We start from the raw sequence: 26,383 nt of genomic DNA, 5'->3' as shown, positions 1-26,383 counted from the left end.
CCCTGCCCGTGGAACCACCACAGGAGGAGCGGTGTGCTGGTGAAGGGATGTTGCCTTTCCCCACCTGCTGCTGCTACTTGCATAAGAAACAAAAAACTCAACCCTTGCATCTTTTGTTTTCTTTTACTCACCATAGAGCCAAGCCTACAGAGGTGGACAAAGGATAATTAAATCCTGATGAGCCAGCAGACTTGGCACAAAACCAAGAAGAACCTTGAAATATTGAAAGGCATTGTAAAAAAACGGGAAGCATTAATCTGAGATGATTTTTGTCATGATGAGAAGATGAAAGTTGGAAACACGTAACTGAATTACTGTTTGTAGATATGCAGCACTTCTGAAGTTAAATCAAAGTATCATGTTCACTGTAGCTAAAGTGGTTAATATTTGCCAGATTAACTTGAGGCATTTTGATGTAAAGTGTAGATAACAGTGGCATAGCGTGCTTACACAGATGAAATGAGACATACTCACCTCCAATGCTTTTCACAGAAACACACCATCAGCACAGCTCCTCTTTAACCTGCAAAATCTTATTTTACTAATACCTTCTACAGGTTATGTTGTAACAGTGCAGGAAGTGATTCATTTCAGACATACAAATGTAGTTATACTTCAGAGTGCTTTATCACTTTTCTGTTTCAACTTCACGTACAGCAGGTGGGTAAAACTTCAACATCATTTAGCTGTATGAGAGCCCCATGGGCTATGCCCACTGTGGCAGCAGATCTATTTGTCAGCAGAATTTCTTCTCACAGCCTACTCTTATCGGAAGACAGATGTGATTACTAAGCTAAAATGGTATGTGAAAACATATGGTGTTTTGGAGCTGCTTGGTTACTGTGGAGGATAAATAGCTCCTGACCCTAACCAGGATCTTTTCATGAAAAAAGAGCGGTGTCCCTATGCCTTATAAAGGCATGGGCAGGCTTATTCCAGCGCTCAAGAAGGGGCGGTGCGGGTTCGTGCTGCTGAGTTGCTTGGTTTTTTTTTTCTCCAGCAGCGGTCGCAGGCGAATGAAGAAGTTGAGCTGAAACTGCGAACACTTCATCCCGGCACTTAGCGGCAAAACTCACCCAAGAGAGGAGGACGCAGGTGAAATTAAAAAAAAAAAAAAAAAAAAAAAAAAGAGAAAAGAAAAGAAACCCACTTGGTCATGGGGAAATCAGGTGAGCAAATGCCTTCGTGCACTTGGCTGTGTGTTCGCTGCTTGGAAAGCGTAGCTAAAGCGTTCAGTGGCTTTCCTCGGAGAAGGCTGCTTTCATTTGTGCATGGTACTGCTTGGGAGGAGCTTTCTCCCTGACAAAGGGTTGGATTGAAAAAAAAAGAAAGGAAAAGCCACCCCCCCTCCTCAGCCTGCACGATGTAGAGGTAGTTGTATTTCATATACAACTTGGTAAAGTTTGTATTTTGTAACTTAAAGTACTTTTGCTTTGCTGTAAAAAATAGCTATGAATCCTGTAGCTTTAAAGTTATTTTGTGTCTTGCTGTGGGACAAAACTTATTAGCCTTGCAGATAAGCTGCAGGATGCTTCGAGGGGGGTAAGCTTTATCACCCTTCCTGTCGGAAGGATTTAGATGTAAGATCTGGTTACTATTTAACTGCGGGCAGAGCTCCTAAGTCTCTCCCCAGCTGTGCACATATTCTTTAAGCCTTTCCCTGCTGCTGCTTCCCGTGCTGTTGGTTCCTTCCCCACTGCTGCTGGCTGTCTGCTCCCTGCTCAGTTTGGGCTGGAGAGACTTCTCCAAAGCTGCCAAGGAGCCAGAGACCTTCAGAAGGGAGTGCTCAGTGCCCCGGGTTTTCTCTGCCTTTGTCCTGTTGAGGTCATGAGTAAAAAATTGTCCTGAATTTCTGAAACAGCTGTGAAACTGGATGGGACTTTTTGTTCTTGTTCTTAGGGCATTGTTTCTGTCACAAATCAAAGCCTAGTGGCATGTTGTCTGTCTGTCCTGTGTGTGAACAGCACATATAGGGACATGCTCAGCAAAACCTAGTACTTGATTAACTCAAAACTTTAGGCCTCTTCAGAGAAACTTAAGGAAAATCTTTGTGTGAGTAACACTTTTAAGGGTCTCCGCATGGGTGCACTTTTTTTTTTTTTTAATTTTTCTTTATTTTTAAAGGTCAGCTTGCTAGATGATGCTGCTCCTGCGCCTGCAGCCGCCGCTCCTCGGCCTCCAGGGCCTCCACCCGGCCCCGGCTCTGCTGCAGCTTCTCACGGCACTGAGACACCTCCAGCTCCAGGGAGCCGACCCTGGTGCACAGGCGGCTCTCCCTCTTGCCCACCTCCCTCTGCGGCCGCTCCAGCCGCTCTCCCAGCTGTCGGTTGCCGCCCTCCAGCTCCCGTTTCTCGCTGTCCGGCCCCTGCAGCCGCTCCTGGGCCTTGCCCAGCGCCTCCAGCAGGCCCCCGACTGCCCCCGCAGGTCCCACGGCGGCCGCTTGGAGGCGCCCTCGGAGCTCGTGCTCGTGGCAGAGCCGGCCCGAGGAGCAGCTGCCCCCGATGCCGCCTTGTGAGGGCCATCGTTCTTCCCCGCGGCCGCAGCGGGGTCCTGAGCGGGGCCTTGGGCGCGGCCTTGGCAGCTCCGGGCCCGAGCCCGGTCCGCGATTGTTTCTGCTGGGGAGGTGCCACGGGCGGCCCCTCGGACGGGTCCGCTTGTCCTGGGCCCGGCCCACCGGCTGCCGCGAGAGCCGCGGGCGCGGCCCCGGGGGCGCTGCGGGAGCGGCCTGAGACTGGTTCATAAGAGACGAAGAACAGAGCTCTATTAATGCTAACCTTCTAAAGATATACATTAACTAACCTTGTTGCCATCCAAAAGCCAATTCTACAGAGGCCTATTGTTATTTGTCACGTATGCTCTACTGCTTAGGAAACTTTTCTGCTGTATTTGCAACACTAACGAAACTTCAGTCTGAGGCCTATACTTTTTAAACCATTTCCTAAAAACCCTCTAACTTTATGGATTCCAACAGATGAGATCAGAGCTGTCTGCAAATATGACTGTAGAGGGCTTACTAGTATGATACCCAGTCCGTACAAACCACCTGCTTTTTTTTAGACAAAGTCCAGCTGCCAGTGGGTAGGTTTGGCCTCGTATCCTGACAGCTAGATTGGGATAAATAACCCTATAACAATTTAAATAAGCATAGTTGCTGTGAAGTATCAAGTTCAGCACTTCCCATGCTAAGAAGTACAAACACCAAATCAGTGGAGACATTACATTAGCATTAGCAAAGCACATTGGGCAAAAGCAGTAGAGATGCTCCACTGTGCATCTCACAATCCCCAAAGGAATAAAATTCTCCTTTTGTTTTAATGCGTGAAAATTGCTGAAACAGTCATAAGGCAATTACCATGTTCATTTTTTTCCCTGCATGTGTATTGCTGTGCATTAATTGATTTTTACAAACTTAGGAACAATGGCAGACCAGAAACTCCCTTTGCCAAGGCTTGGGTAATGTTAGCATCCTTAAGTGGTTATACAAATAGAACTTGAGATCTAGGTACGTGTTAAGAATGTTTTCTGTTTGCGTCATGCTTTTCAAACTAATGTTAAACTAGGTCCAGGTTATTGTCTTTGAGCTGTGTGCAATATTTTTAGATGAATCATAAAACTGAGATCCTGTCCTGACAATTGGTTTATTGACTAAATCTCATCTGCCCTTTCTAGTTCACTGAAGTCTTCAAATTCCTGTCTGAGATCATTCAGTGTGGTTTGCCTTTGAATGGGGAGAGCAGCTGTTGCACAGGGTATTGCTTCCTCTGGGTTTTGTGTGAAATACAAAATGTGTTCCATCTAGTACTCTAAAGGTGCGATGCAGGCAAGTTTCTCTGTACTGAGGTACATGAAGGTGTAACAGGTTGCATGACAGATCTGTTTGTCCTCAGAACAGATTCCTTGCTCCTCTTCTGGGTCAGAAAGGTTAAGGCAGAGATTACCTGAAGGGCTTATTTAAGGATGCTCTAATTCATGACAAGTGCAGCCACTACTTTAATATAAGCGAGCAGTTTCTTTAACCTCTTGGTTTTGGTAAATCTCTCTTGAAGTCTAAGTATCCCCACACAAAGAAAACCTGCTGTTGGAAATCTCAGTTCTTTGGTAAAAGCTCTCCAATAATGTTGTATTACTAGGTGTTAGATTATATTTGAAGCAGTGCTCATTCCAAGTGTCGGAGCTAGAGACAGCACTCTGTGTTTCATTGGATAGAGCTGAGTGTTGAAACCATCAGCCCCTCTGACTCAGCTTTCTTCCCTGAAAGCTACAGGCTGATGAAACCAAATTCATACTGAAACTTCCTTGCCAGGGTTAGAAAATGCCTCCCGTGGTCATAACTCCTGCAAAACTTAAGCCAAACTCAGAGACCCGCTCTGCCGTCCCCCAGGTGTTATCTTTTCAGACACCGTTTGGATTAGTTGGAGGTGCAAGCAGGGAGCTCTAACCAAGAGCTCTAACCAAGAAGACAGGGACAGTATTTCTGCAGGAAAGGAGGGGATGGGGATCTGGCAGCTCTCGGCTGCCCTGCTGCTGAGGCTGCCGTGCTGGCAGGGCTCTGAGCCCGCTGCAGCTGTGCGCGGCCGGAGATGGATGGGGTCCTGCGGGCAGCCCTCGCCCCCCGGGGGACATCCATCCCTGCCAGCAGCTGCAGGCGATGCTCGGGAGAGCAGCTGGCTGCGAGCTCCACTCCTCCGCTCTGGAGCACGTGGATTTCTGCTGAGCAGTGGGAGTCTCTGAATAGGCTGGGATGGTGGTAGGAAAGGCGGCTAAAAGTCTTGTTTCTCCCACTTCCCCCTGGGTTCAACCTCGCGGGGGAAGGGAGCTTGTCCCGCTCGCTCCCTGCGGGGGAATAGCTCTCTTTACTCTGGCAAGTGTGTGCAGACGGTGTCAAGGTCGGGCTCAGTAAATACTGCAATCATTTTACAGAATTTGGTTTTGTTGTATTTTTCTGCTGGTTTTTCTTTTTTCTGCCACTTCGACAAATGTGGGCGGGACTCCAGAGAAAGGGCTGGGAGTTACCCACTGCTCTGCGTGTTGAGTCAGTACAAAAAAAAAAAAAAAAAAAAAAAAAAAACACAAAGAGGGGCTGAGAAAGGGTTTTGAGAAAAGGAAAAGAGACAGGAACCAGACTCAATGCAGTTTTCCATGCTGGTTTTAATCTCATTTAGAAGCATGTGCTGGGTTTTTAACTCTTCAGTTGCATCTTCAGAGTACAGTAAAAAGGACTGTTGTGTTTTCTGCAGAACAAGCTAAATCTTCAGCTGAAATGCTGACTTGTATTCAGCATCCTGGTAAGAGACAGCCATAGCAGGTCATGACAAAAATACAGGCATACTGGGCAAGTTGCCTCTTTGCTTTCTGAGAAATCAGATACTCCCAAGCTGCCAAAATGAGACAGTTATGCTGGCTGGTTTTACAGGACTGGAGGGGATAGGGAAGATGGATTGTTGTGAACTGTTAGAAACTCTGCTTTTGCATTTGGTAACATTGGGACATTTGCAGAACTTGCCAACACAAGTTACTGTCTTTTTCTTTACACCAGAGCTGAACTGGAGATGTGGTGGGAAAATGACTTTTCAATACCAAAGTTAATTCAATTCTTAGTCCCACATCTACAGTTGCATGTAGAAGACATTGATTGCTGGGTTCAAGTTCAATAAGTAGCAGAGAAAAAAAAAGTCTTCCTGGAATGTGTCAGGCTTTGGCAGTATTCTGGGCCCAATTTTACCTGTCTGTTGAAGCATCGGGGTTTTGGTGGGGGAGGAGAATGCAGCAGCCCCCCCATGCAAGAGTGGTTGCTCCTGTCAGCTGTTAGATTGTACCCTTAGCTCCTCATGTTCAAGGCAGATAAATACTGAAACAAGTGGGCAGGGCTCAGGAAGAATAAGATAGAATGTGATGGTCTGTAGTAACTGAGATACCTACCAAGGTTTCCAATGCTATTGTGCTGTACATTAACAAAAAAAAAAAAAAAAAAGATTGAGCATTAAGATGGAAACATGCAAACCCTGCATTTTCTATCCATACAGTTAGTAGTGTCTATCTTGCCTAGGTTTGAATTTGCTTCTGTTGATGCTCTATGTGCAGGAACAAAAAGTATGAAAAAACAAGTATTTTGATTTTGTTTTGTTGTTTGTTATTTATCTCAGCCGGCCAGAAGGCTATGTCAGAGCTCTCGTTCTGTAGTGGCTATGCTGTTCTCTGAAAGATAAGTTGGAGTCTATCTCTGTTCTGTTTCTACAGGCAGATCTAAGCAAGTTCTGCCCATTCTGTGAAGGTCTGAACAGCAGCCAGAGCTGGGCTGGGTGGCCCTGCAGAGGGGGATGAGGTGGGGCTGTGCAGGGGCCCAATTTCCCTGGTGCAGAACCGGCTCCTGTGCAAGTAGGTGAGAGGAGGTGGTAGAAGTCTGGGGTGTTGTGTAGGAAGACAATATGGGCCTGTTTAGGTCACTGTAAACAGTTAATGTGTCCCTGGAAATGTTCAAGGTCGGGCCAGATGAAGCTCTTAGCAACAGGGTGTAGTTGAAGGTGTCCCTGCTCAGTGCAGGAGAATTGGGCTAGATGATCTTCAAAGGTCCCTTTCGGTCCAAACAGTTCTATTATTCTGTGATTTTTTGAAATAAATACCTTTTTGGAAAGATTTTGAATTGTGAGAGCTAGAGTTTAACCTGTTGAGCAAAGGGCTAAAATACAAGTGGTGTAATTGATTGTATATGTGAGTAAAGAAAGATTTCTGTGCCTCCCTGCTTGACTTTGGGTACTGGATGGGTGTGTTCACACACATCAGTGATCAGAAGAAATGTGCATGGCCGTATTTCCATGCCTCAGGGAGGTGCATAAATAAACATACTTTGAGCATTGCCACAGCTATCTTGGATGTCCTTGGCAGAAAAGCAAGGTGGGAGGATATTGGAGCCGATGAGATTAAAACTAGTTCAGGTATGCTTACCCCAAGCCATGATAGAACATGAATGGTAGAGATGTAAAATGCAGGAGCATATCCCAGGAGATGTGGGATTGCTCTATCTCCCTTTGATTCTTGTTTGCAAAATTCTTCTCTTTCCAAAGACTTTGGTTGGCACCACACAGCCAGCAGTGCTATGGAAAACGAGCTTGGCACTGGGTAAAAACAAGGTTGTGTCTGTTGCTGTCCGTCTACAGAGCATAAGAACATGCAGCATCCAAAATATGAATAGAAAAAATGATTCAATTTCAATTCAATTACTTCTGTACAATTACTCAAAACAACTGATGTCTGTTGTTACTCATTAATAAATATAGTTGTGCCTTATTTTCTTCAATAAATTTCTGTAATTATAAACTCTAGGCAGATACAGCACTGGGGAGAGAAGAGATAGAGAAGATTACATTAATTGCTTCTCCTGCAAAGTGTGATTCTAACATAAACAGGTCACTTGTGGCTTTGTGTTTGGAAGTGCATGTGCCCTAGGAATTCTGTGGCAGTTGGAATTAAGAATAGGAGGTCTTTCTGATGGGAGAGTCTCCTTAGTCTTTTTAAAAGGGATAGCGGCATACACATTAGCTGCCTACAAATGTTGTCTCTGTGGCTGTGTAGCATGATTACAATCTTCAGGTGTCCTTCCTGGCAGAACAGTAATAAAAACAATACACTTGATTTTCTTTCATGAAAAGCCAGGACTAGCTGCTCTGGAGATGACGAGCAATCAATTCCAACCTTATGTAAGATGAACGCTCCATGGAAGGGAGCTGGATGTTTTGATTGTTGGTCAGTTTGGAGGAGACAGGAGCTGCAAGGCAAGGACTTCTCCTCCCACCCTTGCCTCCAGTGGAAGTGAAAAGTTGCTTCTGTCAGTGCTCAAGACCACAAGACTGCTGATTAGTGCTCTTGTTTTGTAAATGTCTGTATTACAGAAGGCTCTGCTGCCTCTCAGAGCTGTGCAGCCTCCAGTTTACCAGGTGTTCCTCTTTAATCAGGGCAGTCAATTGCCTCACTGTTTATAAAAGGCCTTAAGTGAGGAAGTAATCAGCACTGTCTATTATAGCAAGAATAGGATTTGCAATCAAATAGTGACATGACTAATGTCATTGAAGCATTATTGCATTGACAGCTTCATATTCTCAGGCCACATGCCCCAAATTGTGTGTGGGGGAAAAGAGTGTGTTACATTGTGTGGCTCAGGTAATGCAAGGTTATTAAGTTGCCAGTTTGCTGTAGAGCAAGCCCAGATATTCAAATGAGTGGGGTCCTTGTCCATCAATGCAGTTAACTCAGACATCTCACTGCTGTCCTGAAGCTCACCCCAGTGATAAGCAAGTGTGTGAGCAAATTCAGGCAAAAGTGGATGCTGAGAAAGATCACAGAAATTCCTCCGTGAAGGATCTCCTGAGCTGAAGAGAAAGCTATTTTGAGCAGCAAACATAGGAATGTTCCAGGAAACTACTCCCATTTAAACTGGTATCTAATTATAGCTCCCAATTCCTTTCACTTCCATCAGCAGTACTTTCTCTTCTAACTTTTAGTAAGGTTACAGGATAACTCAGGTTGGAAGGGAAATAACGTACCAACAATTATGATATCTCTCATAAATGCTTATTGTATAGGATGGGGACCTTGCCCCTTTTTTGAGTTCTTGATTGTGTAAAAGGAGACAAGGAAACCCCACCCAGGATACAATACTTTCTAAACATAGTATTATTAAATCTTTCCTCCAGATTTATACATGGTTTCATTTCTTCTGTATATTTCCAAGCAATCAGCCAATTATGTTAAAGAAAAGGGGAGTTTAACACTGGAGGAGATCAGTTTTTATGGCTGGAAATAATTCATGAATTGGAGTGTCAGATCCATTTTCCTAAATGACATCAAGCATTAAGAGCCAGTCTTGGAAGATGTTACAGTCCCAAAAGGGGGGCAAGAAAGTGCAGTTAAATATGTGGAGAAAGTAGCACGGAACATTCACTCCCTGTTGCTGCAGACCCAGCCAGCATGAGACCACCCTGAAGCATTTGTGGCTTCAAGCCAAAGTGCTGAGTCAAAGTGCAGTGGAACATAGACAGTCTTCTTAGCATTTCTCATATCAGTTAGACATCCATCTCTTCTCCATAGAAGGAATGCTATTCTCACAGTGGGAAGGATTCAGCTAGGGATGCTTTCCAGAGAGTTACATTTCAAGGGTGGGTAAAGATTAATACTCAGCTCTCTTAGAAGAGTCTAGATGCAAATGTGGTCTTTAGAAGCTGGGATCTCTTTTACTTGAGATTTTTGTTTGTTTCCAGTCGGTGAATATGCTTTGAGGCATTTGTCACAATAGAAGTATCACTTACCTGGGACAGTAACAAAGGACTTTTTGATGTAGTTACTTTACAGTTCCCTAAAGCTTCTCATTCCAATTAATTTTTTTCCACAAACCTGTTGGGCATACTAAAAGCTGTATTTGCTGCATTCTTATTCCATAACCCACTTCTGCTTCCAGGGTAGAGTAGAGCAGTTCTGCAGAATCAAGGAAGTCTGAAGGGATTTCAGTTTTAAAGCAGAGCTTTAAACTCAGTGTTTAAATTATTATTTAATTACCTTTTATGTGTTTTCTATCTACTTTGCATCTCTCTTCTCCATGTATTCTGGCACTTGGCTTCTGTTGTGGTTTAAGAATGGTTTTCTCCAATTTAGAGTTCCTGCTGAAACCTCCTCAAATGATGCACTGCTCTCTCAATCTCCTCTCCCCCTTCCCATGGGTGGCTGGAGAGGAGAACTGTAGAAACAAAAAGTAAAGACTTGTAAGAACAATTTACTGGAAACAGCAATGAGAAAGCATTTACTGGAAACAGGAAGAAAACAAACAGTAACAATATTAATAGAAAAATGTACAAGACAGGTGAATGATTCATATGCAAATGCTCACTACCACTCGGAGCCTAAAATAGCTGATCGTGCCACACTACCTTGACGTGGATGAGACCCCTTCTCCCATTCCTGGACAATCATGAGAGGTGATAGAGAATAATCTCCAGGTCCTAGCTGTGCTCCCTCCTGGCTATTGCAAAAATTAGCCCTGGCCTGGCTGGAAGCAAGATAGTTTTTTTCTGCCTGGGTTGTGGGCCTGAAAGAGTAACATGGAAGTAACATGCAGTGTCCTATTAATAGAAGAGCAAATTTGTAGGTATTTATTTTTGGGGGAAGATTGAAAGGTGGGGTCATTATCTCAATTTACCTCTAATGCATGCATTGGGTGAAAATTTTGAGGCCTCTGTCAGGATTCAAAGAGAGATTGAGACAGACATAATGGTACCTTTCTCTGTAGGATTCTGAATGAGGTTTGTTTCATAGTAACATAGGGCAATCTGAGTTGGAAGAGACTGTTGAAGCTCCTGTAATACAAACCCCAGAGCAGGCGTATCTTCAGCTACATCAGGTTGCTCAGAGCCCCATCCAACCTGACCTTGAATGTTTCCAGGGATGGGTTATTCACCACTTCTCCAGGCAGCCTGTGCCACTGTTCCACTACCCTCATCATAAAAAAATTGTTCCATACATCTAGCCTGAATTCTTTTATTTTAAACCTATTTCCCCTTGTCCTATCACTACAGACTGTAATAAATTGTCTGCTTCTGTCTTTCTTATAAGCCTCCTTTAAGCAGAGGCCACAATAAGGTCTCCCCAAAGCTTTGTGTTCTCTAGACTGAACAGTCCCAACTCTCTTTTGTTGATAGCATTATATATTAATTATTTGAAGGCTAAATAGAAAAACTTAGTATTTATGGAAAGTAAAACATTACCAGTGAAAATTAATCCATAAACAATAGGACAAAAAGCACTGAAAAGAAACAATTCCTCTGGAGATTGATACAGGGCTCATTTTTGAGTCACCAGGGTGGATACTTAGGCATAAAAATATATGCTTGTTTTGCTAGTCATGTGTGTGCCTGCTATAATGCTGTGTGTCCTGAGTGCTGAGGTAAAGGCTACCCACAGCATTTCTGCTGTGTAGGAATTTGATGCTTTGTGGAACAGTTCACTGTTACCATCTTGTGGCTCCACAAGAGCAGTGGAGGAGGTGCAGTTGACAGCTGCAAAGGTGATGCAGGGCAGCTTGTGTTGTGGAACACACATTTGGGTACGTCACCACTGTTTTGGTGCCCAAACTAAAGTAGAAATGGCAGGAGAAGACAGCTCTAACAAGAAGGTATATGGATTCAGGCATGAAGAGCTCTTCATGCAAGAAAGACTGAGTAGATTGGCACTGCTTAGAGACGGTAAGAATAGAGAAATAGAATTCTCTGAAAAACAAATGTGATGGGAAAAGGCAACCTAGACTCCTCTGCCTATTTTTCCCTGTCACACAAAGCTGATCAATGAACCTGGAAGTCCAAGAGCATAACAGCTGTAAGGTATGCTCTGTACCACATCATAGCCTACAATTTCATTGTCACATGCTGCCATTATCTTAGCCAATGTTCCAGAAGAATAAGAAATAGAGGCAAATAATTGAATATTGAGGAGCAAGCAACTGTATCTAATACCTTCAGTTTTAATTATTAAGGTGTGTAATGATTCATGACCACACTTAACTTTCTGGCAGTAGAAAATAATTTTTTCTAGCAGCTTAAGCAGCTTACATGAAGGGAAAGAAGTATGTCTCCACAGCTGTTTGGGAAGCTGTTCCCATTTGGGTGGGAGCCTGAAAACTCCCATTAACTCTCACTTTTAAAGCCTGGCTTCTCAGTGTATGGAACACTGGTAAAATGGAAAACCTTAACATGCATTCTGAAACAAATCTGAAATATATCTGGCACTTGGGCGTCTCTCTCCACACATCATCAGGCATGGGAAAAGCTGTACAGAGGGAGGTGGTTAGCACATGAGCTTGAGTCACAGAAGATAAGCTTTTCTATAGCAGCCACCTTTGAGGGGAAGGCAGGATGGAGACTCTCCAGGGACAGCATAGCAGTGCCTGTTGCAGCTCGAAGCAACTCAGTTTTGTCCATGACTTGTTACTCTTTGTAAGTCAGAAAGTTTGTACAGAGGTACATTATGCAGTATTTCTGTTAATCTATGGACTAAGCACTGACAAAATCTGTATTTCAGTTGACTTTTTTTTTTTTTAAATTAGAATTTCAATTTGATGTTGTCATTGAGAGCTAATATTTTGGATAGAAACTTCCATACATGCAGGTCAGATTGTTTATCTACTATTTCAGTGCTGAGTGGGTGAGATATTAAGTCTAGGTGATAACAGGCACAAGTTTAGCATGGTCTCAAGAGAAAATAAAGTAGTCTGGAGTATGTGATGCAACTTTCAAAGCTGTGTTTTTCAGTGTCTTTAATTTGTAGGCTGTCCTAACATTTCCTTGTTGGAAGCTTGAACCCTCCGCATTAGGGAAGGGGGAGAAAAGAGTGTGTTACATTGTGTGTAGGGGGTGAATTGGGTAGGCTTGCTTTCCTCAGTGACTTCTGATAGATGCTGTAGAAATTGGTACCTCTGTAACAGAGCAGATGAGAGGTTTAGGACCCTTCACTGATAGAATCGGCGAGCTGTGAGCAATGGTAACGAGATTGATGGGACAGGTTCATTAGCAAAAAGGAGTTTGTGTGTTTGAATACCAGAATGGAGGTGCCTGTTTTCCTGATGATGTGCAACTTGTGATACACAAAATTGAAGGATAACTGAAGAGGAGGAAGGTGGTGGGCAGATGTCACCTTGTTCAACAGGGCTTCTGTGTTCTACCAACAAACAGATACCAAAAAAGTGAGCCTGAAAGCATGTTATGGAGAATATATTAGATATTTGTCCACAATGACACTTCCATCAGGAAAGAGCCAACCCAACTTCAGACTGTGTTCAAAAGATTTAAGGTACTGCATGAAACTGTAATGGCTTTCTTGTGTGCATTGGATACTGAGATTATTTTAGGCTGCTGTATTATCCCAGTGCTATTGAGGAACTGGAGAGAACTCCAAGAGCAGCCTAAAGCATGAGAGTAAGCTGAGTAATCACCTTAGGAAAAAGTTCTGGGGGCAGTGTGTGCAAACTGACAGCTCTATTGTGGAGAAAGTGCATCATTAAAAACAGTGGAAGAGAATATAATACAGCAGAGAATGATTGATTTTAGTTGTCAGGATCAAGTAGTGAGAGGAAGTTGAGAAATCTAAGGTTAATAACAGGAAACTCCTTCTAGTCATAGAATCTGTTTGGGTTTCCCAAATGCCTTACAAGGAAAATTATGGTAGTCATGCTAACTGAGATATTCAGCAATGAAGCTGATGAATCATTAGTAAATATAAAAACCCATGCCACAGAGGTTGTTTCTTTCCTTACCACTTCCTGTTTGTGAACATTTATTTGCCTTGAGCCAAATAAAGGTGCATTTTGAGATTTCTATGAATTTGTACTATAAAATTAATTAGAAGAATGGTGCATGTTTCCAAACACTTGCAGAGATATAAACATTTTAGTATCTTCATTCTCTTTAGGTGGTGCCCTGACTAATACAGACAATTCTTGCATGGGATAATAATTTGCATTTTTAATGCATCTCCTTGGAGGAGTCATTTGTTGCTTACTCTGAAATTGGAATGGTGATGAAGTGCACTGAGAGCTTAAAATGAAAGTCAGTCAAACTGATTTTGGTTTTAAACTGACAAACTGATTGACTAACCTTAAGTCACCTTGCTATTGAGGAAAGCAGTAATGATCACAGTTTTCTTCAACCTTTGGTGAGTCTGTAGCTTCCCAATGGGAGTGTCTGTCAGAGTTTGGTTTTGGATGGAAGTCAGTGGTTCCTTTCATCCTGCTGCCAGGTAATGATGGTGGTACCCCTGTGTTCTTCTGTCCAGCCTGCACCAGGGCTTGGGTTCAGAGTATGCTTTTTCTGTTATCACTAATGTCTGTATTTGACATACCTTTCCAATTTTTTAATGTGCTTTCAGCTTCCAAACAATTTGCTGAAGAAGTCTTGAAAGTACACAATGACTACAGGAAGAAACATGGAGTGCCCCCATTAAAACTCTGCAAGAAGTTAAACAGAGGAGCCCAACAGTGAGTTCAGTCCTTTCTTTTCTCTGAGATTTGTGACACTTTTATCTGTTAGGTTTGACTGTGTTTACTGCAAAGATATTTGCCTTTTGACATGCTGATAACCAGTGAAGACTTACTGAGTAGAAAGTGTGGGACTCTACTCTTTCATCCCCTCTTTTACCATCATACAGCAGTAGTAGAAATTCATTTTCACTCTGTCTCACTGGTTACATGGACACATGTGGTCACAACTGTATAAATCTTTCTTGGAGCCTTTTTCAGATGTGGACCACATCTGTCTGCACTGGTAGGTGTCCTCTGCAGAGGGCAGTTGTCTAAAACATGCTTCACCACCACTTCTGTTAGATGAGAGATTGTCATCTGTAGGAGACAACCTAGTCCTGCTGAAATCTTGGTGATTTCATTTTTTTTTCCTTGAGACATCATTATAACTGGATACAGTATTTCTAAAATGTGGAATGCTAGTGACTCATTCACCAACCTTGTAATCTGCTGGGATTTTCCTTCTGTTCTTCTAAGTGTTTTCTTTTTTTTGGTTCTGTTTTTCATGCTCACAGTGAGGAAGAGATTTCATTGACTTGTCAATAGCACTTGTTGAGTGTCAGAAGTGCAACATTCAGTTTGAACAAGTCAGCTTGTATGAATAGTTCAGATTATTCTGTCAAATATGCATTGCTCCACATTTATCTCTGAGTGTGCTGTTGCCCTTGCTGGGTATTTTTAGATCCTTCAGAAATTCTTCACAACCCTCTTTGGTCTCAGCTGATGTCCTGCTGCAATGAACAACAACAGGAAGCCTCTCTTTGCTTGAGGTCTATAACTTAATTTGTAAGAATTAAAAGACATGAAATTTAAGAAATCTCATATTTTTCAAGACAGATTTTGCATATTCTTAAATTAAAAGAAGAACTTCACCTTTTCTTTGGGTATATTCTATATATAACCTTGGTTGGTATGTATTTGGATGCTTTTGTCTCTGGGTGCTTTTCTGTGCTTCTCTACCTGAGTTGAAAATGGTATGTTTCCTACTATTTTCAGGCCCAGTCATTGTGACAGGTGAACTGACTATTGGATTCCTGCTTTAACATGAGATGAGTCAGCCTCAGCAGGTGTCTGTTTATCTCTGACTGTAATGAAGCACAGGGTGATGATCTCAGATGAAAATCTCATGCTTTCAGCTGCCTGAGCTGGAGTGGATTAATCACCTTTTATCTCAAATCCCTGGCAGCTTCATCCACCTGCAATGTGTACTTAGTCTCAGTCCTGCCTCTAACTTGGGATATGAGGGTCCTGAGGAAAATTACAGGACTGTAGAGATAGCATCTAAAGATCCTCTAGTCCAGGATCTAGCAAACTGACAACTGACAAGTTTTCATTATTGCTAAATTAATGGATGTAGCTAATTACTCTTATTTTTGTTTTGGTGGGTGGATTAGGGCAGAAGGAAATTAGAACCTAATGACTGCAGTGCTAGCTTGGGTTAAATGTTCAGCTGTACAAAATTCATGTCTCTGGCAGATGCCAGTAATTCATGATTAGGGAAGGAGTAGGAGGACAAAACAAATGTGATCCTTCCCCCATTATCTTCTTCTGGAAATTACAGATTTATCCTGGAAATTACCATTTTCCTAAGCAGTAAGTTGTATCCTCATTTATTTGTTGCTGTTGTTTAGTATGCTGTGAAGATTCCTCCCCACATCCAGACACTGAATTTGCCTCTCTTTTTTTCAAACTCACATGTGCTTTGGTGCCTGCATTGTCCTGTGGCAATGAGTTCTGCTCCACAGTGTGGAAGAAGAGCTTTGTCTCACTCGAATTTTAAATCTATGACCTGATGACTCTGTGTTGCCACTATAAGAAATAACAAATGGTTTTTCCAATTTCCCTATCTCTGTACTGAAGCCTTTCCAATGTTGAATAAACAGAGTAATTGCTTTACCCATGATGTAGTTCTTAACCCTATTGTTCTAAGAATATAAAATACATCCCACATTCGCACACATGTCAAATTCTATAGAAACAGTGCTGCTTATCCCTGTGTTGGTTTACACAGTTGTTGTCAGAGTCTCCATGTGATCCCCTTGTCTTCTACCTTGTTGCCTGGTACATTGCTCTTTTTTTCTATTTGATTTTTTTTTCTTTCATTTGTAAATGCAGGGGGTTTGTGCTTGCTTTGACTGAATTACCACTTCTGGTTTTTTTCTAGTCTCCCTGAGAACATTTAATTTATTCCTGTGAGGGACCTAGAAATGCCAGGAGGTGGCACCTGTAGCAATTGCTGTAGGTACTTCCTTTTCCACTGGCAGCTGTGGCTAGGGATGGCTGTTGGATTTCCAGGTGCTGGTTAAAATGTGGTGGAAGGGAATCTGCCCTTTGATTTCTCCTAGGCCCTTCTCAGAATTTATACAGATGCTCATGAAAGACAGGGAAAATGTGTTTTTCCTTTCTCTAACTCATTGATCTATGTAACCTTAAAGCATCTCTGTCCTCAGGGCTTTGCAACTTGACTTAAACCCATCATCTTCCAGCACAATTCCTTTCTTGCATATCCTTCTCTTCCTCCTGTTCCTCCTCCTTTCTGCTCATTGCACCTGTGGTCCCTCACTCAATGTGTCCCTTTGCTAGGTATGCAGAAGAACTGGCTACCACAAGAGTCCTCAAGCACAGCTCCGAGTCTGCTAATGGGAATTGTGGAGAAAACCTAGCATGGGCATCTTATGACCAATCAGGTGAGCTCTTTTCTCTTGTTGTCTCACAGACACCTGATAAATGCCTTATCTCAAGTACTTTGGGTTGTATCTGGTAGCAAGAGCGCTGGAGTTTCCTCTGCTTCAAAAATGTATCCAGCATAGCCCAGCCCAGGCTCCCTGGGGACAGGCTGGTGGTTTGTAGTCTCCTGTGTGTCCTGAGAGCAAGAAGCATATGTGGGCACAGAGGGAGTAAGGGACTGTGATGGTGTGTCCCTTCGGAAGGAGGACTTGGCAGCCACACTGCTCCCTGTGTCCCTGCTGTGCAGCTGTCTTTAGTGGTGCTTGTGGGTCCATGCAGGAGAGAAGGAAGTTGACAATGGCCCCTACTTCACCTTTGTCCTTAGTTTGTCTCAGCCAAAGAGAGGTCTGCCCACAGCCCAGCTGTGGTCAGGGAAGTGGAAAAATGTCTCTTGCACACTGCACAGCAGTTCCTGTTTGTGGGGGCAAAAGCAGGGGATTGGACACCAAAGTAACAGTGGCTAATGTCCTTCCACTAATATCTTCCACTCTGTCACCAAACAGCTTTAAGCTCTTTTCATTATTACATTTTTGAAGACTATTTTGCTCCATGTATTTTCTGATTGTAAATGCAATTTGTAACTGGGAGCCTTTGGTTTGGGAACCCCAGGAGCTGAATTTTGGTCAGGCTGACAGCCTGTAGTGAGCCCTCAACTGCAGAGAGATTCGGCAGGCTCTTCCCTCCTGCCTCCTTCCAGTGAGCAGGGCTCATGCCTCAGCCTGCTGGGACAGCAGGTGGGCTGGATTACAAGTGACCACTTGCTTTCTTTATTCTAATCTACCCCTGGAATTTCCAGCACAGCCCCAAAGAAACAGAAGCTCATTTCTGTAGGCTGGAGGCTCTGTTTGAAGGATCTGGAAATTTTAGTGAGTTTTAGTCCCAGGGATGCTGTTTGGTTCGTCTTCAAGTGCTAACTCTAGTCCCAGTTTTCTTGTTGAAAAAGAAACCCATGGTGGAAAAATACTATTTGATCTGCTCATATTTGGCATTCTGTCCTTTGCAAGGGTGTGAGGAAAGGATTGGGAGCAGCATGGGAAAACACAGATGTATGGCAGAGTTTGCATAGTGGCTATGACTCACTGACTGAGCTTAGCTCTTTCTTGTTTGTGTTACTGGCCTGTGCTCCTTCCCTTGAGGTTAAAGCCACAGAATTCCCTTTTAGAGAGCTGGAAACAATACACACAAATCCTTCTACATAATGTCTGTGTGTCTTTTCTCTGGATGTGGTCTGTTTTCTTCAATGCACAGTTTCCATACATAGCTTTCCAGTTTTGAGAAGTTTTGCTGGTTTTTATCCACAGGATTAAATATCATGTTGAGCGAATTAAGCAACATCTTCTTTTGTTCTGTGAAACATTTCTACTTTTCCAATGCAACAGGATCACTTGAATTACCAGAATGAGAAAGCTAGTTCTTCAAAGGAAGTTATTTTCTCATCTAGGCTTAGTCTTCACCTCTGTGGAGTTGGTTCATTCTTCCTCTTTTTCTCATATAGTTCTCTCTGGATAGTTAATTTGTACCCTGCTCAATGAGGCAGAAATTTGGATTAAGACATCCATTCAGGGGCTTAACAAAGGCAGGCAGTGTCTTCTGGTTTCTTTCCCAGATAAAGCAAGACTCAATAAACCTCTAGAATACTCTGTATTCTCTCTCAGAAAGTGATGGTGTTGTTTATTTTGGCTCTTGCTGAGTTCTGTAATAATGCCAGAAGATGCATTTCTTGTTTCAAGGAAGGCTTAAGCTTTCAACTATAAAGCCTTCTAATATGACTTCTCTCCTGGTACAAGAATGCCTTGAATTCTATTCAGGATTTTAGAGTTACATAGCCTAAAGCTGTTGCTAGAAATATGTTTATCCCTGTAATCCAAGAAAGAGTTGACAGCTGTTTCCTCCCTCCAGTCCTGCAGGAACTGCTCTGTGGCAGACTTTTCTTTGTCTGTGTTCAAATAAGTGAGCTGTCATCTGCCACTAATGCAGAGACTGCAGCCTGCCTTGGCAGCTGTGCTATGTCAGGCTTCAGGATGCCTCATCTCATTTCTCATGTGTTGGGGGGCTGCAGGCAAGCACTGGATGTCTGAATTCTGTTTGGGATGGCTGGTGTGGCTGAGAAGAACCTGCCCTGTTGCTGGTGGAAGCACTGTGGTTTATGAACTCTAGAGAGAGTTTATGTTAAATCAACCCTCTTTCCCCTCAGACTGGTGGAAGGAATGTTGTGAAAACTTAGTTTTTAAGTGGATCACCAAGGTGCTGCCCATTTGCAGAGAAATATGGTCTGTGTGATTCTGTTACAATGTTTTTGGCAATTCAGTGGGATTACTTGAGGATTTAAGCTTTCTTTGGTATGAGGAGAAACAGGCTGGGCCCAGAGAAGTTTAATGTCGAGGGGAGCTGTATACAGGAATAGGGCTGCCACAGCATTGTGTTCCCAATGGTGAGGCTGGGAATGTGTGTCCAGTCTTGCACAGGCTGGGAATGTGTTTCCAGCCTTACACAAACACACATATATCATGGACATGTGTTTATGTGTGGAGCAGGACAAACAGATGCAGTCAGTATTAAAATGAACAGCACCAGTGGCCTCTTCCTCTTTCCTTTTCCAGATGATGCCAATATATGTTCCAATATACATTACTGCAGTATATATAAGTAAATTAATATAGTATATCAAAATACAAGTATCTATTGCTCAGTAAATTATTTAAAAGTAGATATAATTTTTATTCTATGGTGTTAAATTACATATGTTTATATATATATATATATATAATATAGAAATATAATTCCAGTGTGGATCCCAGCAGTAACTGAGCTCAGTCTGCTCAGTAGCTGTCCCTGGATCCTGATCTCACCAGTAGCTTGCACCTGGACATACCCTGAGGCTGCAGTTCCACTCCAGTCACCAGCACAGTGCATCTCATACACACAGGTCCCTGGCTGCTGGCCAGAACCCATCCTGCAATGGCCATTCACTTCTGCAGCTCCCCCAGAGCACTTCACCTGCTCACCAGCTGGTCCCTCTCCTGCTTTGCTGGTGCTCCAGTTGCTGGCACCACACAGAGGTCCCTGCAACCCTTGGTTGGCACTCACACCCTCAACATCTACACAGAATGGAGCTCCTCACCCAGGAGAATAGCTAAAAATGACATTTAATGAGATAACAGCACAGCTGATGAGATGCAGAGCATGGCCATGTCACTGCTTACATGCAGTGACCCCTTGTTAACAAGGGGGACATTATTTAGACATTATTTATGTTAGTCCTGCATCTGGACTGAACCCACACGGTCACTCCTCTGACCCTCTGAGGAAGCTTGAGGCACAGTCAGTGTGGCCATGTTGCAAGCATGTTGCTCCTGTAAGTAAAATCAAACCACTGTGCTGGTTCTGGTCCCAGTCTTGGGCAAAACTATACTTGGGCATTAGTTCAAGGATTGTTGCAGCAAGTTTTCACTTGGGCAAGATTGTCCATCATGACTGAAATTCATTAGAGTGAGATTCAGCCTGTTCTGAAATGAACATCTAGAAAGCCTAGCTGAGCAGGTCATCAGTGAGCTGCCTCTCACTGGGACAAGGGTGGAGTCAAACCGTGTTTCCATAGTCAAACCGTGTTTCCATAGTCAAACCGTGTTTCCATAGTCAAACCGTGTTTCCATAGTGAAAGTGTTGAAACTCTGAGTGTAGTTTACAGCAGTGCAAAGAGGAAGGGTGATAAAAAAGCCCAGAAGAATATTTATTAATCAGTTCCACAAGCAGAGCAACAGAAGAGAAGCTGCAGCTCCGACTTCAGGGCAGATCCATGTGCCTCTTGAGAGGAGTAAACTTTATCATTTCTGCTCTGATCAGGAATGAAGAATGTGAGCAATTTCTTTTCTGTGTATTTTTCCTTCTGACTGGAAAGCATTGTGAACAGCAACCAACTTCCTTTGTTTTGGGGGAACTTTGGGAGCAGGGGGAGCTGTTTTCAACATTGTAAAGCAATCCAAACAGACTCCAAATATGACTGCATCATTTATTCCATAATACATTTAAATGGAAATATCATGGTCAGTTTTCTGAAACAATAAGTTTGAGGATGCAGGTTGCTCCTAAAGCAGGTAGGCTCAGGGCACTCCTCAGCCTACCTGCTCAGGAGTAGGTGACTTATGACCCTTGTGCTGTTTTCTCTCTGGAAGCCTGGAGGTCACTGGGCTCTAAACAGGGGTTTTCCTTGGTCAGCTTTCCTATGTGCCAGCTGTCACTTTCAACACTGGTTTGGCTGGTGTCCCACCAGGGCACTGTTTACTGCTCTACAAAGGGCAAAGAATCAGAAGAAAAGTATTTCAGAGGAAAGAGAGACTGTTTAATCCCTAGGTACCTACCAACGTGTCTTCTCACGAGGTAATAGCTTCCACATTGGATTCCCCCTCACTTCCCGTGCCCTGTGACAGATACCATTCATTTCCTTCACTTACAGGACACTTCTTTAACATGATTTCAAGACACAGTTTGTCAAAAGTTGCCTAGTCCTTTGGTGACCTTCTCTTTTGCTGGAAAAAAGCCAGTCTTTATTTTCTCACAGTTTACGAGGCCATGACTCTTTTAATTCAAGGATGATGACAGCAATGCTATGTAATGATCCTGCATGTGAAAAATGGAGAATAGTGATCAGCTTCTCAGCTTTAACTGCCTGGCCTCAGTCAGTTGAAAGCTTTCATCCTTGAAATCTGGGAATTAACACATGATAGACTGTGCTGTCCAACTATGCTCATTGTTTTTCAGATACAGGACTGAGGCAGTCTTACCTGATGCCATTGCTATCTCCCTTGAATTAAAGCAAACAAATTTTCAAATGATAGTATTCTTTAAATTAAAAGCAAATTAATTATGAAGATATATTGTGTTTGTCAAAACTTCCATCTGCCCTGCATTACTTGCATTATGGAGATTTTGAGTTCTGTCACATGCAGCCTAGGCACACTTCTCAGAGCTACAGTAAGCAGAGTGGGGGTGACTTTCTGTTTAAATACTGTTTCTACCATATCCCACTGATACATTACCAGAGGGAATAAAAAGCTGATAGCAGTGAGAATGCAGTCCTACATCTGCTAAAATCCTGCTTATGTAGTATAGTCACTTCAGCACTAGTACACGTAGAATACATGGGCTTCATAAGGCCTGATATGTTGCCAGTCACCTTCTGTACTTCTGTTACACCCAGCTTACCACAAACCCATCTAAATCCTTCACAGCTATGAAATCTAGAGTGGGGCAGCATGATCTGATTGGCTTGTTGTGTGGTTTTTTACTATGTGCTTTTTCTTTTCCCCTTGTATTGCATAAAGGTCACTGTTTGCACTTTCTTTTAATCTTCATTTTAGCTTGAGTGTGAGTAAGAAATGAACAAATAAGTAAGTGTAACATACTTCAACCATAATACAGGTCTACTGGGTTTGTTTTTCCAGTGCAAGAAGAGCAAGAAAAGAAGGAACCAATTGTTATTCCTGAAACTTTTACTTTGGGAGGCAAGAGATATTTTGTTACCTTTTTATGTAGAAAAAAAATATTTATTCTACTAAGCACTATTCCTAACAACCAGTGTGGCATATAAGTTCATAGTACTTCAAGTTCATAAACCTCTCTAAAGATAGCATTTCATTGAATATTTGCTTATCAGCTAGGGCTCTGACAACCAGCTTGCCTGGCTAACATCATCATCCCTTTAGCTGACTTCAGTCATAACAGACTGAAGTTTAAAGAAGTTAACACAGTGTCTGACTTCTAGAAGTGCACAAGTTTAAGACTTTTTGCTGCAAAATAGCAAAGCATGACTCATTGCTCTTCTGCAGCCAGCAGTCCACCAGGGACCAGCATTCTTCATGATGTCAGGCTTAACAGCTTTGGCAGCTTGCTTTGAAATCTCCTGGCCTTGTGTGGATGATACATCCTGGAATGCTAAGCAGAAATTTAATTATTGAGGTTGCTCAGGGAAAAACCTGACCCCTCTTGTCCCCCCAGTGTTTGGCACAAGAATTTCCTAACAACCAGTAATGGAAAACAAGTAACATTTGACATTTGTCTGCACTGCGTCTCCAGATTCTGGTCTGAGCTACATCCCTGGCTGTAGTCATGGTCCTCATACAGCTGTTGTCAGGGAAAGCCTTGGGTGGAATGAGACAATGCTGGACACACAGGCTTCCACACAGAAGCAGCTCCTAAGTATGAATATTTGAGGTATCTGTGGTACCCCAGATTACAGTGCCTCAAAATGGACCTTCACAGTGGCTTTAGTGCTAGGTAGAAACCACTAAAAAGAAATGAACTCAGAAATCAGAAATATTCAGTGTTGGCGAGAACACAGGAAACTAAAAAGACATCAGAAATTTAACTTTTCTTTGGGTTACCTGGAGCTGGAAGGGGTAAACATCCACAGGTGTGACCTTTTGCTTAGAAAACCTGGCACACTTAGGCATTTTCAAACACATTTCAAGAGGAAGAAGAAGCTGGTGAGAGCTGTATGTATAAGCCTGATGACAGGAGCACTTATCCAAGATGAGGGAGATGTATCTTCATTATCTTCCAAGCTAAAAGTTACAGAAGATCCTACTGGCCAGGCTGTAAGAGCTACACTTTTCTGTTTATGTCATGATTCTGCAGCACATTTCTTTTGTCTTTCAGGAAAAGATGTGGCTGACAGATGGTACAGTGAAATAAAAAATTACAGCTTTCAAAACCCAGGGTTTTCTTCTAGGACAGGTAAGTTCAGAGTTGAAACTGTCTCTTCAAAAATGAAACTTCTACTAGTATGCTAAAAACTGACAAAAGTGAAAAAAAACCTGAAAAATTTGAAAATAAGCAAAAGTTGTAGGGTTTTTTCAGTACTGTATTTTTCCCTTGACTTCAAAGTTTTGAACAGGCGACTTATTTTTAAGGTAAATTAATTTGTATGAAATACTGAATAGGAATCTCATAGGAATCTCACTAAATGTACTGTGTTGTTGTTTACATTGACCTGTGACTTCTGCTGAATTATATCACTCCACTCACAGAGACCACTTCAGCTAAAATTTGGAGACTGGGAACAGGTTGTTGGCTGCATATTAACAACCTAGTGCAAAATGAATGTTGTTCCTCAAATAATGCTCAAGCAGAGAGGTACCTGACCTTGTTTCAGATTAAGAAAACGACGCTTTTCTCCCTGACTTTGGGATTTGCCTGTGCACAGTGGGAACAACAATGTGGGGGTGGCTATTAAACTAGGCAGAAGAAGCCACAAAAACAGTGGGGTTTTTGAAGAGCTGCACATGCAAACACATGGGGGAGTATGAGGCAGTTTAGGCAAATGAATAATAGTCACTCCCAGAACTGCTGTTCACACTGCAGGGAGTACAGACTGTGATATCTTTGTCAAATTTTACATCAGATACTTACCAAACTACTCCCTCCACAACTCTCCTGCTACATGTTCTTATTTGGATACAGAACATGGAAACGGGAATAGTAGTGTGAAAACAAATCAGGTTAGGGGTTTTCAAGATAAAATGCTACAGGTAGGGTTCCTTTTCATGTCCTTCTCATGTTACACAAAGAAACAGCTGTTTATTGTCCTTTTTTCCCCCAGCACCTCAGATGTTAAAGGAAATGTTACAGATTTAGTAGCTAAAGGGAATGTTTATGTTTCTCTCTCTTTCTTCAGGTCACTTTACAGCAATGGTTTGGAAGAACACAAAAAAGATGGGAGTTGGAAAGGCATCTGCTAGTGATGGCTCAACGTTTGTGGTGGCTAGATATGATCCAGCTGGAAATGTAGTAAATCCGGGCTATTATGAAGAAAATGTTCTTCCTCCAAGAAAATAACTATTTTTTTAAGGTAGTCTTATTGCTTAATGACAAGTGAACCTGGATTTGCACCTAATAGTGTTGAAATGAAGCCCAATTCAATGAAATCCATTTGATACTTCTGTTCATGTCTCAGTGTGGAGGAAGCAATTACATTTTGCTTGAGTCAATCTGCACATCAGGCCCCTGCTGTTTCTGAGGGGACCTCAGGTTATTTGAGGATGAACTATAAGCAGCATTTCTGAAGGATAACATGGGTAATTTTTTTTTAATTGTTTGCATGAACTCTGTGTCAGCATGTGAGTAAACACATGTTGGATGTCTATTTTTTTTTTTTTTGAACAAACAAATGTATAGCTTTCTGGAAACTGAAGACACCAGCTTGTAATTATATTATGTACTCCCAGCTGTCCAATACTTCTTAATAACTGTACCTTAGTTGCTCTGTCTTTACCTCCTGCTGTTGTAGGACCCTACTCTCTGCAGATGGAACACATGCAAAACTTCCTGTATGAAAGGTACCTGTGTAAAATGTAGTGGAATTCAGACCTGTGTGTTTTTATTAAGAGGATCTTGCAGAACACTAAAAGGCTGCTGGCAAAACTGTGGACAGCAAGCAAGCTGTACCTAATGCATGATCTAAAAAAAAACCCTAAAATTTTTTAATCCCATTTTAGATGCTGATATGTAAAATATGTTTGAGATGAGTATATTTTAAGTTCAAAGTGCATCCTACAGTTTACAGTATGTACCTTGTATTATAATCAAATTGTTTACTTCCATTGCATAAAAATAAGATTCTACTTTTTTGATATTTATGCACAAAAATGTTTCTTTGATGGTGTACTTTGGATTTTGTTTCTCAGTAACTTATTTTTATTTCCTAAGGAATATCTTTTAAAGGTGCCATGCTATACAGGCAATAACATTCGCAAATCATCTCATCTTCTTTAATAATGTAACAGTAGGGGTATTCACATTGTCATAATTAAAAGATGTTTGCTCTTTATTAATATTATTCAGTAATAGTACTATTTCATGTGCTGGATTGATGCCTTGAAAACAATGAAGATTTAATTTCCTTAAGAACAAGCCAAGCAAAAATTCTGGGGACACTCTTTTCTCTGATTAAATGTGGATTGGGCCATTTTGGCCAGGTTCATATATACTCTGCTTCAATTTGGGGGCTTGTTTTCTTTGTAAAAGTTTCTCTTGACTTTTGCTGGGATTCTATATGCCATAATCTGGTTCATGGACAGTGCCATTACAGAAATATTTCTTTTTGTTTACACAGTTGTAATAAACTGCACTCTTATGGCTTGATTATTTGTCACTGTGATGCTGTTTGTTACAATTTTTTTGGTGTAACCAAGAATTTGACACATATCATGAACAACTGAAAAATAAATATTTTTTAATATGAACTACTCAAGCCTTTGCTGTTACCTGATTCTTTGTTGAATAATCATCCAATTTTATTTCCAGGACATTAACATATGACATTATTTCTTTTCTAACACGGGGGGAAATAAAAGCAGCAACTATTCTAGTCCAGGAAAGAAAGAAGAGAGCTTCTAAGAGAGGCTAAATCATGCAGCAGATGACAAATCCTCACTTGATACAAAGACTGAGGGAATGGTTGAGGCTGAGGAGCTGTACCTCTTTCTCTCCCAGCGCCTGCTTTGTACCTTGTTTCACTCTCCTGCTCCCTCTCCCGGCTGACGTGTTGTCAGTAAAGAAAACCCACTCGACTCCCACTCAGGTGTGTGTGTGTGTGTGTTTCAGGAAATG

The 26,383-nt window shown here is 42.2% G+C and overlaps 1 protein-coding gene across 3 annotated transcripts; it reads left to right on the top strand.

Moving 5' to 3' along the window:
• The first annotated feature begins 1,109 nt into the window (after positions 1–1,109).
• Positions 1,110–26,016, top strand: GLIPR2 (GLI pathogenesis related 2). Of its 3 annotated transcripts, XM_063164801.1 has the most exons (5): positions 1,110–1,169; positions 13,900–14,008; positions 16,634–16,737; positions 23,432–23,509; positions 24,450–26,016. In XM_063164801.1, exons 1-5 carry the CDS (start codon positions 1,157–1,159, stop codon positions 24,608–24,610), a joined length of 465 nt encoding a protein of 154 aa, XP_063020871.1. In that variant the 5' UTR covers positions 1,110–1,156; the 3' UTR covers positions 24,611–26,016. The 3 variants fall into 3 exon arrangements, with proteins under 3 accessions (XP_063020871.1, XP_063020880.1, XP_063020864.1); XM_063164794.1 differs by lacking the exon at positions 1,110–1,169 and having other exon boundaries at positions 5,097–14,008; XM_063164810.1 differs by lacking the exons at positions 13,900–14,008; positions 16,634–16,737; positions 23,432–23,509; positions 24,450–26,016 and adding an exon at positions 2,125–2,605 and having other exon boundaries at positions 1,133–1,169.
• The last annotated feature ends 367 nt before the right edge of the window (positions 26,017–26,383 follow it).

This window comes from Melospiza melodia, chromosome 1 (assembly GCF_035770615.1).
Source record: "Melospiza melodia melodia isolate bMelMel2 chromosome 1, bMelMel2.pri, whole genome shotgun sequence".
Taxonomy (NCBI): domain Eukaryota; kingdom Metazoa; phylum Chordata; class Aves; order Passeriformes; family Passerellidae; genus Melospiza; species Melospiza melodia.
The sequence above is the reverse complement of the archived record's forward strand: the minus strand, read 5'-3'. Positions and strand labels throughout refer to the sequence as shown.

What these genes read in the sequence shown, in the direction of transcription:
- GLIPR2 (XM_063164794.1), top strand. Translation starts at nt 13,833, where the DNA reads ATGCTTTTTCTGTTATCACTAATGTCTGTATTTGACATACCTTTCCAA. An exon ending in TTAAACAGAGGAGCCCAACA is followed by an intron (nt 14,009 to 16,633) that starts GTGAGTTCAGTC and finishes TCCCTTTGCTAG; the next exon opens with GTATGCAGAAGAACTGGCTA. An exon ending in AGGGTTTTCTTCTAGGACAG is followed by an intron (nt 23,510 to 24,449) that starts GTAAGTTCAGAG and finishes CTCTTTCTTCAG; the next exon opens with GTCACTTTACAGCAATGGTT.